Source organism: Lissotriton helveticus, chromosome 8 (genome assembly GCF_964261635.1).
Source record: "Lissotriton helveticus chromosome 8, aLisHel1.1, whole genome shotgun sequence".
NCBI lineage: Eukaryota > Metazoa > Chordata > Amphibia > Caudata > Salamandridae > Lissotriton > Lissotriton helveticus.
This window is the reverse complement of record NC_136069.1, coordinates 920514969-920533939: the sequence shown is the minus strand read 5'-3', so window position 1 is coordinate 920533939 and position 18971 is coordinate 920514969. Positions and strand designations below refer to the sequence as shown.

The 18971-nt window shown below is 43.2% G+C and overlaps 1 protein-coding gene across 5 annotated transcripts in view; it reads left to right on the top strand.

The window, feature by feature from the left end:
* Positions 1–18971, top strand: part of LOC144773006 (uncharacterized) — a 2495654-nt gene that overhangs the window by 2060585 nt on the left and 416098 nt on the right. For all 5 annotated transcript variants that reach the window (XR_013599895.1, XM_078657750.1, XM_078657753.1 and 2 more), the window contains exon 16: positions 8104–8128. Coding sequence is in view for 4 of the 5 variants with exons in the window: in XM_078657750.1 (XP_078513876.1) it covers positions 8104–8128 (25 nt within the window). In the remaining variant the exon portion in view is untranslated. The remainder of the gene's footprint in view (positions 1–8103; positions 8129–18971) is intronic.

The following is an 18971-nucleotide window of genomic DNA, read 5'->3' as shown; positions in this document are numbered from 1 at the left end:
GCGTTGGCCTCTGCGCTCTGTCAGGGTGCATCCATGTTGCTTTTCAATTAAATTTGCATGCATGTGCGGCTCCAGTACTTCATTGGTATTAGTGGCACACACTTCACAAACGCACAATGTTCACATAACACAGTGTCGTAGATGTGCTTGCATCTTTAAAAAACATCAGCTGCTGTCTACTTTCATTTAAAATAAACTTGTGTCCTGTATCTCGACCTTTGCAGTCTCTGGTTTTCATTCTTCTCCTTGGGTCACACCTCCCAGAGCCTAAAAGGAAGTAAAAATGCAGAACTAAACACACATGCACAATGAAGTCCTCACATACAATCCAGATCTACACGACTTAAGCAAGCAGTTCTTTTGCAAATACCACGTCTGCCTTCTGTCAATACACAAAGAAGGGAAGTTCAAGCGCCGCTGATCAGATAGGGTTTCAACTACAGTTTTTATTATTTTTTTAATAACTGCATATTCATTAATGATTTTTCTGAAATCTGCATTTGCCTTCCTGAAGAAGAAGTGGAACAAGGCGGGACACAAAGGCATTCTTCTCTGCCCTCTCCTCACACTTGAACATGCAAAACTATCAGGCTAGGTTTTCTGTCATGCTACCAGCAGACCGGTCCCTGAGTTGATGTGCCTGCAGTAGAAATCTGTGTGTCAGGGTAGGTCATGTATAGGACAACTCGACAAATTCGTGCACTTGCTCAAGGTGTGTGCGCTTGTGTGTAACCCACACGTCATAGGTTGCAAAACAAATAATAGGTCCGCGATTTTGCCGACCTGCTGCAGTTAGGTACGTATGTGCGCGTGTGTGTAATCCACAAGTCACAGGTTACAAAATCAATGATAAGTCAGCGAGTAGTTTGTACACCTGCTACAGTTTCTGTGTTTTTTATAGTAATTAATTATAGCTCGTTTAGTTAGGCGCACCTGCTAAAAACATAACAATTGTTTCTTTCTCTACTTGCGCTATTGGTGCTTTTTCGGCTTTTATATTATAGGATGTATTAATGCTTATTAATAGCTCCATCAACAGATCGTTAATTGACTGCCTTACCGGAATTCGAACATGTAGGCAAAAGGTCACCCACTGATCCCTTCAGCAGTCACGGAATTCACTCAGATGGGAGCGAAACGTTAATGTTAATCTAGTAGCACCTGATAAGGTGCACCAAAACTAATGTTTTACCTACCTTTTTGGTAGGTCTCCCTCACCACTGCCACCCTCACCGCTGCCACCCTCACCACTGCCATCCTTTCCATCATCAGGGCTCTCAATTGTCCTTGTTGTTTTCATGGAAGTCTGTTTACTCTTGAGTAGCTTGTCCTCACTTGAAACAATGCATCTATGTGTTCACTATACTCGTCTATAGCTATGTATTGATGCCTGTCGGCCTAGTTCATGGAAATCAATATGTGAATATTGAGAAGGACGCAGTTGTGAGCGCTCACTGAGCAGATTCATATTAGCATAACATTCATGTTTGATTAACTTTAATAGATTAATTGCTGTGCAGTGGGAATAAGAAAAAGTAGGGGCATATTAGCAAGAACCCTGTGTAAAATTATCGCCGTTTTATCGGCAGGAAACTGCCGATACAACGACAATAATGGGCTTGCTAATATGCGTTATAGAATTCCAATAGAAGCCCAGGTTAGATGTGCAGGACAACTGATAAAACAGCGATAATTTTACGCAGGGTTCTTGCTAATATGCCCCCTAGTGTTCATCTCAGTCAATGGTATGCTTTTAATAGAGCAACCGATAAACAGAGTCAATACTGCTTCGAAGACTGGTTGTGTGTGGTTGGCTTGTGTTTCTCCCGCCACTGAAGCCTGGCCTCATTACGTGCGACTTTCCAATGCTTACTTTTCAGGCAGTCTTTTTTTTTTGCGGTTAAGCACTCCATGAGTGCATATGCTTTCCTGCTCTCTCCCTCGTGTACTTCTCTTCGCCCCTGCACTGTGCTCCAAGTAGCTCAAGTTTGTGTGCTGCTCTCCCACCCAGGGCCATCTTCACAGATTTTTAGGCCCCTGGGCAAAGCTGTGCACTGCTCCCTGCTTACACAACCACTCACAGGAATAAAAATGTTTAATGGGAAATGAGTGTTCAATTCTCTTCTGCATGCCCCTTTGCTCGCAGGCCCCCAAGAAACTGCCCAGCGTGCCCATGGGTTAAGATGGCACTGGCCGCACCCCTTATGTGTTGTCTTGTCCTTGTGTGCCTCCTCTCCTACATTGCTTTCTTGCCGGTTTGCTTCTCACCCATTCCACATTATGCTCTCTCTTTTGTCCATGGGCATGTTCTCTTGCAATCTACGTTGCTGTCTCGTCTGTGTTTTATGTACTTTTTGTGTCACCCTGTGTTGCTTACCTCCCTGTCCAGCCTGATGCTCAACCACAACTGCGCCCTCCATTTTGCCACCCCACCCACTTTTTATTTTGTTGAAAAGACGCTTTTGCGCTGCTCTTTTTATATTTTTAAAAATCCAACTTGGATTAGTAAATAATAAGAGAAAAGGCACATGTGCATTTTGAAGGAGCATGCATGCATGGTGCACACACAAACACCGGGCATATTATCAAGAGACGGCGTTAAAATTATCGCCGCTTTAGCTGCAGGAAACTAGAGCTAAAGCGGTGATAATGGGCTTCATAATATGCCCTTGTGAATTCCCATAGAAGCCCATGTTCTGGTGTGAACATGGGCTTCTATTGGAATTCTCTACGGCATATTGTCAAGCCTATTATCGCCGCTTTAGCAGCAGTTTCCTGACGCTAAAGCGGCGATAATCTTTACTCCGTTCTTGATAATATGCCCCAACATTCCACAGCTGCAGAGGCTGCGTCATAGCACCTTTGTTTTTTAAGTTTGTTTCTAAGTCATGTTTCACAGCATCACTTAAAACCTTTGACACAACCAATAGGTCCCTAATGCAAGACCTATTGCAAATTCTAATGTTTATTTTATTTTTTTTAGTCAAAAAATATCTCAACAGTAGCATAAGTACTAAAACATATTCCACAAAGCAAGAAAAGGATGCAGTGCCACAGGCTGTTAATAGGTGTCCCTGTGGACTGGTAAAGGGACCTCTATTAGCCACATAAGATGCTGCACCCTTAATGCAATTATAAAGAAAAGAATTGCAGCTGAGCATAGGTTTCCATTTCTTTTAAAAGGAAAGTGAGAATTTTGCTAGCCTGCGTTTAACAAAAATCACCATTTAAATAAATAATAATGGTGCTTTATTTAAACACAAGCTAACAAAGTTCTCACTTCCAATAAAAATAAATTGAAACGTATGCTGAGCTGCAATATTTCTCTTTATAATTGCATTAAGGTTGCAGTACCTTAAGTGGCTAATAAAGATTATTTACAACTCCATAGAGACACCTAGTAACAGCTTGTGGTACTGCACCCTTTCCTTGCTTACTGGAATTTATTGTATTACTTATGCTACTGCTGGGATATTTTTTAACCCAAAAACAAACATTAGCATTAGCGTTTGCATTGCCAATAGCTCATGGTTTCACTAATGCGAAACCTATTACATTGCAAATGCTTGTTTACTGATTGTCACCACCATGGAAAACCTTGTGGTAATGACCAGAAAATACAAATAATCACCCGACACCCAGGAAAATAACTCCCTGGGTGTTGGGGTCATTAGATATTTGTTTCTAAAAAAAAATAACACCCAATATGGGTGTTCGTTTTTAAAAAACAAATAGGTTGGCACTCCGGTGTCAAAACTGAGGCCCATTGTTCACCAAATTTGTTGTCCCTTTGGAGAAACCACTGTGAGGACCGATCCCTGAAGAAACAAAGATCACCGCTGGGCTGGCGATGATCTCTAAATCTAGCAATCCTTTGTTTGTCAGGGGAGCGGACGTAGTGTCCTTCACAACCCTGGTAGACAGAGTACATACAACAATAGCTTAAATAAGGCCCATAATCTGTGAAACATAACTAAAACAGAATTTACATGTGATACACTGCGCCCAATAAATGGTGTTTATCAGTGATTGAGCTCCTAGAATAAAACCTACACATGGCTGCAGAACACAACCGCCTTCCTAAGATGTGGATGAAAGTATGATTTAAGCTCATGTCTTTTACAATTAAATAAAGCAATATATCAAATAAATAAAGAGCTAAATCAAAGAAGAGACAAGATGCCAAAGGCTGCAAGAGTGGACTCCAATGGGCACTACGTCTATGTAACCTTTGGGAAATAAGAACCAGACATCAGAACCATCTGGATAATCAGAGGGATGCTATATTCACTCACACAACCTCCAGCAGTTTATGTATTGTATTGTATTGTATTGTAATTGTATAGTAATTGCATTTATATAGCGCTTACTTCCCCTGACGAGGCGTCGAAGCGCTTTTTCGAGCAGTAGCACGGTACTCCAGGACCCATAGAGGATTAGTGTTGAATTAGTATAGTGAAACATTCAAGTACATTTTAAGTGGTGGATAGGTTAGTCAGTTATTTTCGATTTGAAATGATAGCAGAAGGATAGAGGAGGACAAAGGTTTGTATTTATATAGCGCTTGTTGACGCACGCTATTCAGGAAGCCTACAAAGGATTAGTGGTGAATTAATATAGTGAAATATGAAGCAATTTCAGTGGTGGATATTAGTCAGTTACTTGGAGTGAGAAGGATAGCGGAGGGATAAAAGGGGAAGAAAGATTTGCATTCATATAGCACTTGTTACCCCTGATGGGTGTTGAATCGCTTTTTTGGCGAGTAGCACGCCACTCCGGGACCCATAAAGGATTACTGTTGAAAATTAGTATAGTAAAAAATAAATAAATATGAAGTAATTCGAGTAGTGGATATGTTATTGAGTTATTTGGATAGTATATTAGTATAGTTTAATATGGAATTTGAGAAGTGAACATGTTAGTCTGTTAATTTCGATTGATTTTTTTTTTTAGGTCTTAGCAATAGGAGGAGGTTTTTGGATGAGTAAAAAGGAGTTTTGGAGGGGAGGAATCAGAGGAAAGAGTTTAGAAAGGTTTGTTTTAGATAATCGGTATAGTAAAAGAGGTGTCAGACGATACATGGACGGGTAGAGTAGGAGAGAGTCTAGAAAGGGTTATTTTGGCAATCATAGTAGTGGTATGGGGTTTGGGATAAACGAGAGAGGGGATGTAGAGGATATATTGATAGATGTATAGGATGAGAGATAGGGTAGTGCATTGGAAGGAGTAGTAGAAGAAGTTTGAGATGAGTCAGAAGGTTGGGCTAGAAGATATATTGAGCGAAGTTAGAAGAGAGGTGCTGTATTGCTGTATCTCTGTTAGGTGTGGTGGAAGAGTGAAAGCTTGGCATTGGAGTTTGTTCCTTTGTGTGGTTTGAAAGGTGGGTATATGTTTGTATTTTATGATGGTAAGTATTATGAGGTGTTGCGCTTTGAAGATCTTGTGCTGGTGTGTGTGATATGTTTTGCTTTTGAGGAGTAGTGAAAAAGGGTGCTGATGTATATGTTTCATGCAATGGATTTGGTTGTGTTGTATTGTTTGTGAGAGGAGGATGTGACGTAGAGGGGGTGGTGATGTGTTTATGAGTAGAGTGTATGTTGTGTGTAGGAGGAAATGAAGTAGAGGTGAGAGTGTTTATCTTAGACTGGTTTGTTGCAAGAGTTACAAAGAGTGGTGGTGTGCAGTGTGTGTGTTGTGCGTTAGTGTTTTTATGGTAGAAGGGAGAGGAGGGTGTTTGTTGGACAACTGATGGAAGGATGATTATACGTTTGTTAGTGATAAAACGCGGTCTGTTGGGTGTAATCCCAGCAGGGAGAGTGTGTCTGAATGGGATGTAGTTATGTATGGTGTTGATTGCCGTTGTGTTAGTGATGCGTGTATTGGTTAGTGGTATAAGATAGAGTTGTGTACTGTTTGTAGGTGATGGTGGATATGTGTGGTAGTTGGGATAGTAGGGTGTGTAGATGTGGTTTGGTTGGGTTCGTAGTGCAGGCTTGTACATTAATCTGTGCATAGTGTTGTGCGCGGTGTACATTTGGTGTGAGTGTGTTGCTCTGTTTGTGGATGTGGATGGTGTGGGCTGGGTATTGCTAAATGAGAAAAAGGGCAGCAATTCTGGCCATAGTCCCGCCCAATCTCGAACAAGCTCAAACAGGAAACTGCCCTTGTCTTCTCTGCCCTTAGCCTCAACGCCCGTGTTGAGATGCCCTAAGCCTGGCCTTTTTTATAGCCCTAGTAATCATGTGACCCCTTCAGCCATTGGGAACCCTAGCCCTAACACTATCCAATCACAACACTAGCCCTAAAATCTAGGAACCAATAGGAGACCAGGACCTTACAGCCAATCTTAGCCCTAGTCCAAGCACCCAATCAGTTCAAAAACCCTGATCTCTACGTCCGATAAAGGCCCTAGCCCTACCAGTAGTCACAAAACAAGTTCATGCAACCAATTGCACAGGTAGCCCTAGTCCCTACTTCCAATAGAAAGCCTAACCCTACTCTAAGTCCCACACCTAGTCCAGCAACCAATCACAACAGAAGCCCTAATCGTAACTTCCAATTAAAGGTCTAACCCTAGCCCTAGTCCCACCCTACTCCCAACAACCAAAAACATAGGAAGCCCTAGTCCCTACTTCCAATAGAAATCCTAACCCTAGCCCTAGTCCCAACCCTACAATGATTGAATCACAGGCCCAGAAGCCAATCAGAGCCCTCAAATACCCAACCAATGAGGACAATAACCCTAATCCAATAGAAACACCAGATTCAACCACCAATCAGTGTAGACATGTACCAACCACTAGCAGACCATATAAGGTCCCAGCGACCTCAGGCAAGGTTTGATGGCCAGGGAGTTGGAAGGTGCTTCTCCTGTTCAGAATTGCCTAGGAGACAGACAGGCTCAATCCACACTTTGGACTTCAGCAGGTAAGGGCCTCACTAACTTGAAATCTTACAATACTGTTTGAATAAAACTTTACTCCCCGCTGCTGGCCAAAAAACGAAGTGCACAGGCCCTAGTAAAACACAGTTTACACAGCTCACAGAAGCACCCTCTGATGTAGAAAACTCCCTGTTGCTGGGAGGGGGGGGGCAGGGGAGCTGGTTTCACTGGCTTGTGAACACAAAATGGTGTCTGGTAGTGCACTGTTTTAACATACAGGTATTAGCAAAGAGCAAAGGAGAAATTTGGAGGGTAAACAGAATTGTCACCAAGGAATGAGAGGGACAAACTACAGAGGTTGGACTGCAAATCCCACAATTCAACACACTAAATGGAGGCAATCATGGGCAGGGACAACCACAAATTTAAAACACAGGTGATAAAATATGCAATTACAGGCAGGCTAAAACTACAATTTGTAACTGTAACAACCACAGGCATAGACAGTAAACACAGAAAGTGAAAATCGTTTTTTAAACAACTTTTTGTCTTGTGGAAAAGTAAATTTTGCAAGGGTGCAGAAGTAATCTCCCTGTGCCTTACAGTTACTGCAGGTGCAGATCAGGTGTGTTTTTGAGACTAAAGTCCTCATAATTAAATGTTAGTAACCCCTGGCATTTATCAAGCCCACTGAGAGTGACGCGGTAAACGTGTGAACCCACACAGTTTGCTCCAAGGACTCTGATACACAAAATAGCAGAAATCTCTGGTTGAAAATGTGCCTGGAAATGAGGAAAAGTCAGTGGAACTGGATGCAGTGAATTCGAATATCCCACAATGCTGTATTTCTAAGTGAGCCTTGATGGCCCACCTCATTACTGCAGGGTCTCTCCAGTCCCTGTAGTTACTATGCAGGCTTGTAACGGTAACTCTGGGGGATGAAATTACTGGTCTATTTACTAGGAACCCTGTATTAAGCCATAACATATTAGCTACAGAAGAAACTGAGGGAGAGCTTGGATAATATGTTTTTTTTTACTTTGGCCAAATGATTGCCTTTTGTTCGATTTATGTAGAATTTGGATGCAATATTTACGAAATTAAATTGGTTGTTTAAAGGAGGTGTGTGTGTGCATCAGTACGTGCATCTGTGTGTGACAAAGAGAGAGAGAGAGACAGCTGTAAACAAGTAAACTAAAACCATTTTTATTCTATTTCAGCAAGCAGAACTAGCGATAAAAAATCGTAAGTACCACATTTTTACTTTCTTTACCTAAATAACATGGACTCTGCAGCAGTCATAGGTCTGTGCAAGGCCGGCTTTAGTGCATGTGGAGCATGGTGTGACTGTGTTTTTTGGGGCCCCCCAAGACCACCACTGTCACAGATTTCCTCCCCACCTCCCTTTAAAAGTGCCCCTCAAATCTCCATAACCACTCTCTCTCAGATGCATTTAATTAGGTTTACAGCGTCACTCATAAAAGTAAGGGTGTAAGAGCACTTTACATCACACACACATTGCACAGAGACATTCAATCATACTTGTGTAAATCAGTGTATAGGGAATGTTACATAAGACAAAGGATCTCAACGGGTAGGATTCATTTTTAATCCATACAGGCAGGGAGTATAGTTTAAGGGTGCTTGGTCTGGAGAAGCACTAACTTTGAATTTGAAATGTAACACCATGGTTGGGGGTTCTCTTTAATAATCAGAATTGATTTCTACCCAAATGAACAAATGAACCCTGTTTGCAACATTAATATAATGAAAGACTGGGGAAAACCCCATTACCCTCTAATCTATACTTTACAGGCGGCATGCAATTCTTTTATTACTAGCACTCTGTTCTATATTAGGATTGTAACTTTTAAACTGCAACCGAAAGAAAGTGACCCACTGACCTATTTACATTATATTCACTTTGTGATCTGCATGGTACATGTTCTTTGCAGCAGGTATATTAACCCTCTGACCTACCTTAGGATGAAACAAAACGTCCATGCATCAAAACTTCCACTAGACAAAACTCCGATCCCTCTCCAGGAAGAACATTAACCACCAGAGTTATCTTGACATTTTTATTGTTGCCTGGAAATTTCCAGAGGCCAGGAAGGTGGCAGCAGGTGCTTTTAAAACCATAATATATTTGCAACCAGGCGCCCCACCCCAAGAAAGCAACCGGTGGGGTGGCACCGGTCGCACCCCCCTAGAGACGCCCTATGATATGATTGATGTAAATTGCTGGGTCCTTGATGGATGAAGTAAAATCCCTATTTCTGTATGCAGCACCAAGAGATTACTTACTAACCCCTAAGAACTGTTACAATGAATACCTTTCATTCTGTGCACTGCTGCTTCTTACTTGGCCAAGAGAGTGCAGTGGTGCAATGCAGGTCTTCTGACTGGGTTTCTTCACAGATTGTGTTACCTATTGTTTTGAGCATGCACCAGGAATTAATGAGTGTATTTATGCAAACAACAGGAAACCTCTATATGTTGAATCCAGAGGAATTTAGCGCCGGGACACACTTCATAAATTATTGATTGATTTGAAATTCTGAATATTAGCCTTTGATAACTTTATTTCGGTCATTGACCATAAAAGTGCAGATAAAATATATACAAGCACAGTAATAAAATCCAATAATAAAACACTTAAAAAAGTTATTAAACAGTAAGTTATCAAAAGGTGATCTAATGTCCAGGTTACTTCCTTATAGTAAAAATAGATCTTCTGTGCCACATGCCATATAGAAAGCGCAAAACCGAAAAGACAATAGGAAGGGCAGTGGCATATGTTAGAACTCTACAGGCCTGTGCACACTGTTTAAGTCCCAGGTTCCTGCACAGCGGTGTCAACCAGCATTTCCGTGTTTTACTATAAGCCGGGCAGAAGGACAGAACGTGTGCAATATCTTCTGTACTATTGCTGCATGCTGGGCAGGTTCCCTCCTCTGAGTCAGCCCATTTAGAAGTCAATGCCCCAATGGGGAGGCAGCCATGTCTTAGTTGAATGTATAGTTTCCTTGCAAGGGCAGGCTGCACTAAATCCCAAAATTCCTCTCTCTTGGGTGCAATTTTCACTTGCAGGAATTCAGTGGAGAGCCTTCCCAGATTTGCTGAAGAGTATAACACTTTAAGGCTATAGTGTCTTATGGAGGCCAGCAACTCAGACCTCTGCAACCTCGGGCAACTCTCCTCAGGGGACTCCCACAGTTGAGGCAGGCCAATTTGGTAGGAGAGGGCCTTGATGTGAAGAAGCCAGGGAATATTTTTATTCTTTATCCGGCCCCATACTGCAACAAATTCCGCTCTGTAGTCTACAAGCTCCGGTACGGACCAGAGTCTTCTCCAGAAAAGCAGGGGTCGTGCAGCTAATATTGACTGATTGATCTGGCAGACTAAGCTGAATGGATTCTGATCCTGCTCAAATAAGAGTTCTTTGGGTTCTGCTTTGCTCTGCAGAAGGCAGTACCTGCTTTTCTTCTACAGATAATATTCATTATAGTAGTCTGCTGCTGTTCTTTTGTTTACTTTCTAATGACATTTTGATTACAAATATATTTCATTCACAATAAAATAGGATCAAGGATGTTCGCGTTTGTTACATTATTCCCTTTGTAATTACTTGTTAAGTGTTCTTATTTTGTTTATATTACAGTAAGAAAAGAACAATAATAATTCTATTACAGCAGAAACACATAACAAATAGCATAAAACATCAAGTAAGACATTGTTTTAATTCATAGTTTTTAAAATCAAACAAGGTTCATTATTTTTTGGAAATACAAACAACTGTTTAAAAAAGAAATTATGTTAAAAACAGGAACATTCCCTGTGCAAACATATAAACACAACATGCAAACTATACTGGCCAGATTCACAAAGGCCTTTTGGCTGGAGTTATGTCTGCATGGCATTCAAAAAGATGGCCTTCTGTGGTTTGCCTGCGGGCCTCATTGATGCCAGCAGGGTGGGGGTAGGGCTTTTGGGGTGAGTGTAGGGTGGACATAAGGGAAGTGTAGGAAGCTGGCGCTCTATATATGGTACTAAAAAAAAGTTCACTGTGCAGAGAGTCCAGTTGGTCCCCATTGGCTTACCGAGGCTAAAGTAGATAATACTAACGTTCTCTTTTGTGGTAGTGTGGGTGAGCAGGGAAGCTTATCAGAGGGTAGTGCTAAGCAGTTGGTGTACTCACAGACGCAATAAATGAGACACAGTCAAATTATAAAACCAAGACCAATTTAGAATGAAACAATTCTTTTTATATATTGTTGGAAAGTGCCTCTTTTTGACATGGTTATCCCCCCCTACATTTTTTGCCTGGTATCTGGTGCAATTTCGACTGAAAGTGTGCTGGTTTCCTGCCAACCAGGTCCCCATCACCACTGTTATTTCTCTAAACTGTATCATTGTTCCACAACTGGCAAACCCTTTTGGGTATGTACCATCCTATTTCGACCTCCTCTATAATTGACTAATCACTCAATGAGACGTAGAAGTGAGGAAATCACTTTTTTAGAGGTGTTTTGGCAAAGTTAAGATGCTTGAAAAACTTCCCTCACCCGCGATAATTTATAGCAATGCACGGGGTAGAGCAATATGGTGGGGGAAACAATGCAAACACATAGCTGAGTAGGGATCAAGCAAAGAATAAGTGCTTAGAAACAAATATACATATAAAACTAACTCAGGGATATCAAAATGCCTATTTTATTCACAGATTCCCAGGTCAGTGTTAAAAAGGTATCTCAAACCAGAGGATGGTGGTGAAGAGGTTAAATTATGAACCAAATAAAAAAAATCAGGGGGAGGTAGAGGGATATGCTAGGTCCACCCTCCTGTTCCAATAAATCTCGGATAAGGAACCTAGCAGAAAAAACGGTTTTCACTCAGTCAGAGTTGGAAAATCAAATATGAAAGGAAAAATGTTCTTTCTTGGGTCCCCTCACTCACCAGGGTTTCCCACGGTGACATGCTTCAACATAGGGGCCATCTCAACCTGCTGCCGGTTGAGGCGTGCTATGACTTGCGAAGTTACGTAGAAGCACTGTATAGTGAGGAACTATGTGTAGTACAGTGGTGTTTATGGAAGTGGAGTAAATTAAAAATATCTAAATAGTGGGCAAAATAACTTTATTCTGGCTCCTAGTAGATATATTAAAAACGGGGTGGGTATTTAGGTTCTCTAGCTTTAATGAGTCAGGGATCCCTAGTGGACGTCAACATGTTTCGAGCTTCCCCAATGCTCTTCTTCAGGACAAACACATGGTCCAGTCCCGTTTGTACCACTCCTTAAGTGGCCTAAAGTGAGGTCAAGTGAATTCAATCGTGCTGCAACTAATAAGCATGCATTGTTAATACATATGATTTAAAAATAATCACGTAGTATCTGTGAATAAAGAAATTAAAACAGTGTTACCAGAGACACCCTACCCCGTGTGGGGTAGGTAAGTTTTGAACTGCAACACATAAGTTTACTCTTCATTGAGGTGTGTCTACTCGTAGTATTCACACACTTTGCCATGCTCATTTAGTAGACAAACACACCGCTTGCTTTTATGCCACCACTGATAAAACATTACGCTGTTAACCAGTGCGTGATATTTTTTAAAACAAAGCACACCTTGTGACATTACCACAAAACATGACGAACAATACATAAACAATTACTCTTCATTAGGGTGTGTGTCTACACGTTACATTCTCATGCTTTGCCATGCTGATTTAGTAGACAATCACGCGGCTTGTTAGTTATGCCTCTATAGACAAACATGACGCTATTAACCCGTGCACGGTATTTTGAGAAAAACAACTTGTGGCTTTTCAAAACAAGACGAACAATACATAACGAACAATACATTAGGGAGAAGAAAGACATACTAGTTAAAAAGCAACACTGTGCTTCATGGTCTTTGAGGGGCTCATACTCGAACGCTTGAAAAAGCAGGACAAAGAGTTATTAATTGCCCCGTTGCTAAGGGAAAAAATGGATGAGCTGTGGTAGGTTCCGCAGGCTACCCGGTTTTCAGATCCGCTCCTACAAGGAAAATACTTACTTGTGAGAGACTCTTCTCGGGCGAGTTCACTGGATTACCCATCAACCAGCAACCAATCAGCTTAGTGGTAAACCTATCAGACAGCATTCTGACAGGGTAGGGCATCTGCTGTTGACCCCACTTTTCAGCATCCTCCATTTTATTTTAGAGAAGAGTTAGCCTATTAGGGTCAGGGTTATGCACAATTCCCACAGGAAGAGGTCATATAGAAGGTGTAGTCGCCCTACGGGTAGGCAGCCCATTGACTACTACCCAATACTTCACTCAACTCCCCTAAATTGAATATTTAGGTGGCACGCTTTGACCCTGAACTTCAGATTTGATGGACCTAAAGACAAAGAGGACAAAGAAGAGCTGCTGAACCTGAGAACTGTGTGCCTGCCATGAAGATTTAAGAAAACAACAGCGGCTCCTGTGGATACATATATATCTTTTTTGATAAGTATGAAGCACAATGGCAATGTGGGTGGTATGTGGGATGTCAAGGAAAGAAGCTGTATATACACTTGGTGAATCTGATCATAAATGTGCATAGTTTATGTAAATATAAGTAAACAATTTTTACAAAGCTTCCGCAATATTACATACATACAAATAATAACAAAGTGATGGTGTGGCCCAAGTAAATATATAAAATGAACCTATACTACTAAAGTGAGAAGTAATAGTGTATAGAAAACAGGAGGTTTCTATTTTACATTTTGTTTAATTGGAAAGAGGCGACCTAGTGACGTATAAACAATCAATATACAACAGTTGGAGAGTGTAAGCAACTATTGAGCACGGTCTGTCTCTTTTTAGCTGTCGACGACGTTTCGACCCATTATGGATATCGGGTGTCCTCAGGACTGGTCAATGTGGGAACACCTATGAAGTGTAATGAGGACATGTTAGCTAGTGGGCCAGCAAGGTAGATAGATACTACAATGTAGTCAGGTTGTGTCGTTAGGAACCATGTATTGATGTACCTGAAGGGGGCTTGCGCTGCTCAGTATCGTAAAAATGTTCCCCCCCACAAATTATGGCAGACAGGTGGTAGCTTATAAACATTGTTCCACAGTATTTGAAAGAACTCCGGATCGTCTACATTCGGACCGTAAACATTCACCATTCTGATAAAAGTGACACATATCCTCCCCTATACAATAATATACCGACCTTCACCATCAATCTCTTCATAACAACTGTCAAAATGAATGGTCTTTTTAACTAATATCATCACTCTCCTTGCATACGATGAGTAGGAAGAGGCAAAGCGCGCCCCAGCCCACCTTTTAGCCACCTCCGAGGGTGCATGTTGCCCAAGATGGGTCTCTTGAAGAAACGCTATTTGAACATTGTGCCAGTCCAAATATGCAGGGACCTGCCTAGTTTTTTTCGGGTTATTTAACCCCCTGACATTCCATGTTATCCAAGTGATTAACCCTGCCTCCTCCACTGTATGCTATACGGAATCAGCACATAGGATAAAGAATCCTAATACGCCCCACCAGATGTATGAGACAGCACATTAGGTCTCTGCTGGATGACTCAGAACCCCACATTTGGAGGCGAATACGAAAACGAAAAGGGATCTAGCACCGTCATTGAAAAACCAATCGTGCATGAAAATAGATTGAATTCTATCCTTACATCGGAAAATAAACCGAAGAACAGGAAGCATCCCTATAGGAACCTGAACCCGGTTATATTAAAATGAAAAACTGAAAATTCCCAGGGAGATTGTTTACTTTCTTGCCAGATCTGCAACTCATTTCTAAGAACTGCCAGCACAGATCACGATAGTCTCAAAACGATCATATGACAGAACCCATATGTGAAGATCCCCCAGCTTTTATATGAATATCTAATTGTATATGTCGGCCCTGATGAAGGTGGTATAATTTGTTGTTCACCGAAACGTACATAGGCCACATACATTAAACCAGAAAACAATATATGGGACTCATGCCATGCAAATAACAATGAACAGTGTTATATAGGGTCCTTGTTTCTCGGATGTTTTGTTTGTTCTTTTCCCTTTTTTTAGTAGTTTTTGCACAGTATGAGAGTGTGTATGCATGAGAAGAATGGATGGTGAGCTAGTTTAGAATGAATGGACATTATGGATAATGTTTAAGATTTCTTTTTTTTAAACGGTCGATTGGGGGTGTTTTGATCTTTTGTGTATAATAAATGTGTCAAATAATGTATTTCTACTTGTGACAAAAATGAGTTAAAAAAAAAAATTCTTCCTGAATGAAATAATGCAATAATAAGAAATTACTTTGAAGAATAATAAAAAGAATGAAAACCATTTACTTGTTGTTAATTTGATATGTGTGCATCATCTATGAAAAATAGAGATTTGATATCCATGTGAAAAATTTGATAGGTCAGTTTAGAGGTTCCTTCTTATATGAGACAGCACATTAACAATCCAAGCGTCGCAGCTGCACTTAAAAAACCCTACAACAAACCCCTCCCACCCACCCTAGCATCAGAACCATGCCAAGGACATCCCCATAACCCTACATACCCCCTACAGCTCCATACATGCCAAAACCACCCCAACCATGTAACCAGAATCACAGAACCCAGAACGGTCCCACCCACCTTGAGCCACTGGGGGGCTCACCAATCCCTCCATCAACACAAATCATCTTGGGGTACTCCCTCAGGAGGGACACCAGTGGCCCATTGATCCCCTCAATAAAAAGAGGGGAGGTCAGGGCTACTCTCTAATGACATACCCCCACACATCCATCCAAAAGCATGATTATGCACCTGCATAACAAAGACCATACAGAAGAGGACGCCCTCCCAAACCATGCTGAGTACAATATTCAACTACCCATACTATAGCACCCCTCCATGAAAAAGTGAAAACTGGACAGAATGAGTACACATGGATGCAGTGCAACACCCCTGCCCGAAGGAGTCGGTCCAACAAAAAATGATCAGGTAGCAGTCAATCCAAGGCGGCAGCACAGCCAACAATGCGCCCTTGTAAGACATCTCCAACGTGTCCTGACACAATGGGCATTCAACCCTACAATATAGAGCACTGACACCCTCCTAGAGGAAAAAATAAATTTGTTAGTACACATATTACAACAATGTCAAGTAATCATATGTCAAAACACAAGATATATAACAGCTTATCCTATAAACTCATCAGTCTTCTGCATCAGACACTGCCTCTGGGTCTATGGCCTTGTCCTTACGTTCCAGTTGTTTGACAAACTACAAGGCATCTTTAGGTGTGGTGAAGATCCTTGGTTTGCTGCCATGGTTGAAGCCGTAATTTCGCTGGATAGAGCATTGCGTACTGAATTTGTAACGCTTGCAGTCTCTTCTTGACCGGCTGGAACTTTTTCCTGGCCTGCTGCACCGCAGTAGTAAAGACGGATACAACGCAATTTCCATCCCTTGGCACGTGGTCTTGCCCATCTCCCATGCCAGTCAAAAAGCCGTATCTCTGTCCCTATAATTGAGGAGCCGGGCGATGATTGGCCTAGGAGGAGCTCTAGGGACAGGGCGTTGTGCCAACGATCGATGTGCCCTTTCTACCATCATAAGCGAGGAAAAGTGCTCCGCTCCAAGCATAGATTTAAGCATTTCTTCCACATATAGCTCCATTTTCCCCACATTGGTTATTTCCGCCACTCCCGTAATGAGAAAATTGTTCCGGCGTGATCTGGCCTCCAAGTCCTCATTCTTGTCCATTTGCGCATAGGAGTTGGTGACCACCTCAACTCTATCCTCCGCAGTAGAAATGCGTCGTTCAGCTTCTGTCAAGCAGGCACCATGCTTATTTAGCTTGGAGGCCATAGTGTCCATGCAAAGATTCAAATTGTCTATTTTACCATCTATCGTGTGCAGACTTTGCTGCATGGCTAACATCATGCCCTCCAATGCCCTCCTGCCGGCCTCCATTTCTTGTTCAGTGTCCGACACTGCAGGAGTGGTGGACTTCTTCTGTCGCATGGACTCAAACGACAATTTCGATTGCAGCTGTAGGTCCGCCTTACCCAAATCAGCCAGACACCAAGTAGTAGAGGCAGCAGTACCACGGCTATAGGGCGCCAGATACCGCACCACACACCTCAGGGAAGACTGCACCACCACGTGGCATGATCCAAAGCACTTTGGAAAGACGCAATGCCCCTTCAGTAATGTACCAGCAGCAGCGTTAATGACAGACAGGCCCAAGGCGACAGCAGCGCTACCGGGGGGGCCAACAGCCAGGCACAGCAAATGGACAGCGTCAGAAAGGCTCCAACAGCTGTAAAGGGGTGGCAAAGCACAGCGCAGAGACCAAGCGCTGAGGGCCCAGGCTCCACACCACAGGCAGCGACCAGCCACTGGCAGCGTATCACACAGCGTCGCGATGTCTAGAAGAAGCCGCTGCCTACCCAGGCCTCACCGCATGCACTCACCGAGAGCCCACCTTGTTCCGAAATGGCAATACGGAAAGGAAGGACCCCTCATACTCCCAGCAGCTTCCAGAGAGCTCCAACGGACTGCGATATCCAATTGTAAGCAATAACACCAAAGCACAGCTTCACTCCACCATCAGTATAATAAGAAAGTCACCACATATGTTCCAATAGAGGTAGGCCCAAAATGGTGGCAAATCACGCAGGGGCACCAGACAATATCAATTACAGTTCCGCTTGATCAAGAGGATCGGAATCCGATGTAACTGTCCCACTGTGCTGTAACATCTGCTCCCGCTCCCCACAGCACCAGCACACTGTCCCTCAGGCCGCAACCACTGCCGCAGCCGCCACCCCACTTGCCTCGCAGCCTACCTCCACTACACCGCTCGGGCAATTAGATCCAGGACAGCACTGTTCACACCTCTGTTGCCACCGCCACCACCGAGCTCTTTAACCGAATCTCCTCACCTCCTGTCGGTGGCCTTCACCGCGATGAGGTGCTCCGGACCCACACTTCACCGCCAGCAACGGTGCCTCACTCATCGGCAGCGTGATCCAACCCAGGTGGCAGCCGCATACACAAAATGGAGGCAGGGCGGCAGGCTGGAGAAATTTCCACCGCACACAAGACCCCGATGCAGGCCGAGAGGCTCCTCACACAGGCCGGGTCAGCATGTGCAGCTCAAGCGCGTGACCCACACCAGCCGGCACATCCTCTCCAGTCGCGTCGTGGCCCCCGTCCACACCAGTGTTCAGCGCCGGCGTGGCAGCAACCACCTCCCCGCAGCCATACACCGTCAGCCAGCAGCTGCCACCTCGCGAAGCAGCTCCGAACACCAGGCCATCCACCAACATCGCCACCACTCACTCCCGCAGTGAGTCACAGCCACGGCTCCCGCCGAGCTTCACTCATACAGGCCGTACCCGAGCAGGCGGCTATCTTGCCAATCTCACCGTCCCTGAAGAGTAAAAGCACCACAATCTGTCGCCCAGGATCTGCTGATTCCGATATGGTCACCGACAGTTCTGGATGGCAGGGAATCACAGGATGAATGAAGGATTGTTGCCCCGACCAGCAGAGCTGCACTAATGTTCGGCCATCTTGCTTCAGGCTCACTTGAATGCCCTATTCTTATTAGCGCTTCCTTTTCCTTCAGATGTAAGCCTTTTCCCACTTGTCTAGTGGCTGGCACAGGCAGGAAGGACCTTGACTGTTAGATAATGTGTGCCCGCCTCCAGAACTGAAATGTACTCCTTTGTAATTTACTGTCCAGCTGTGTTTTTCTGGTAAATTCCATGGTGGCGTCTTTTAATTGATTCTGAAAAGTACATAATGTATTGTTATGCTTGCTGAAGTCAGACTCTCTCTGCAGCACTCTTAGCGACTAGGCAGATAGGCAGACAGGGCTCCTCTCTGAGCGTACTTTGAATAAACTGTTATTGGTTTGTATTCGCTACTGTCTGACCGACTCTTTATTTCGTAGAAGGCAGAGTGGTGGTTGTGAATGACCCAAGTGACCCAAATCAGGCCACTTCCTTCAAATGTCAGTCTCCTCTTTCATTTGTGGAGTTGTGCAGGAAAGTGCCCTTTTTACATGGTTA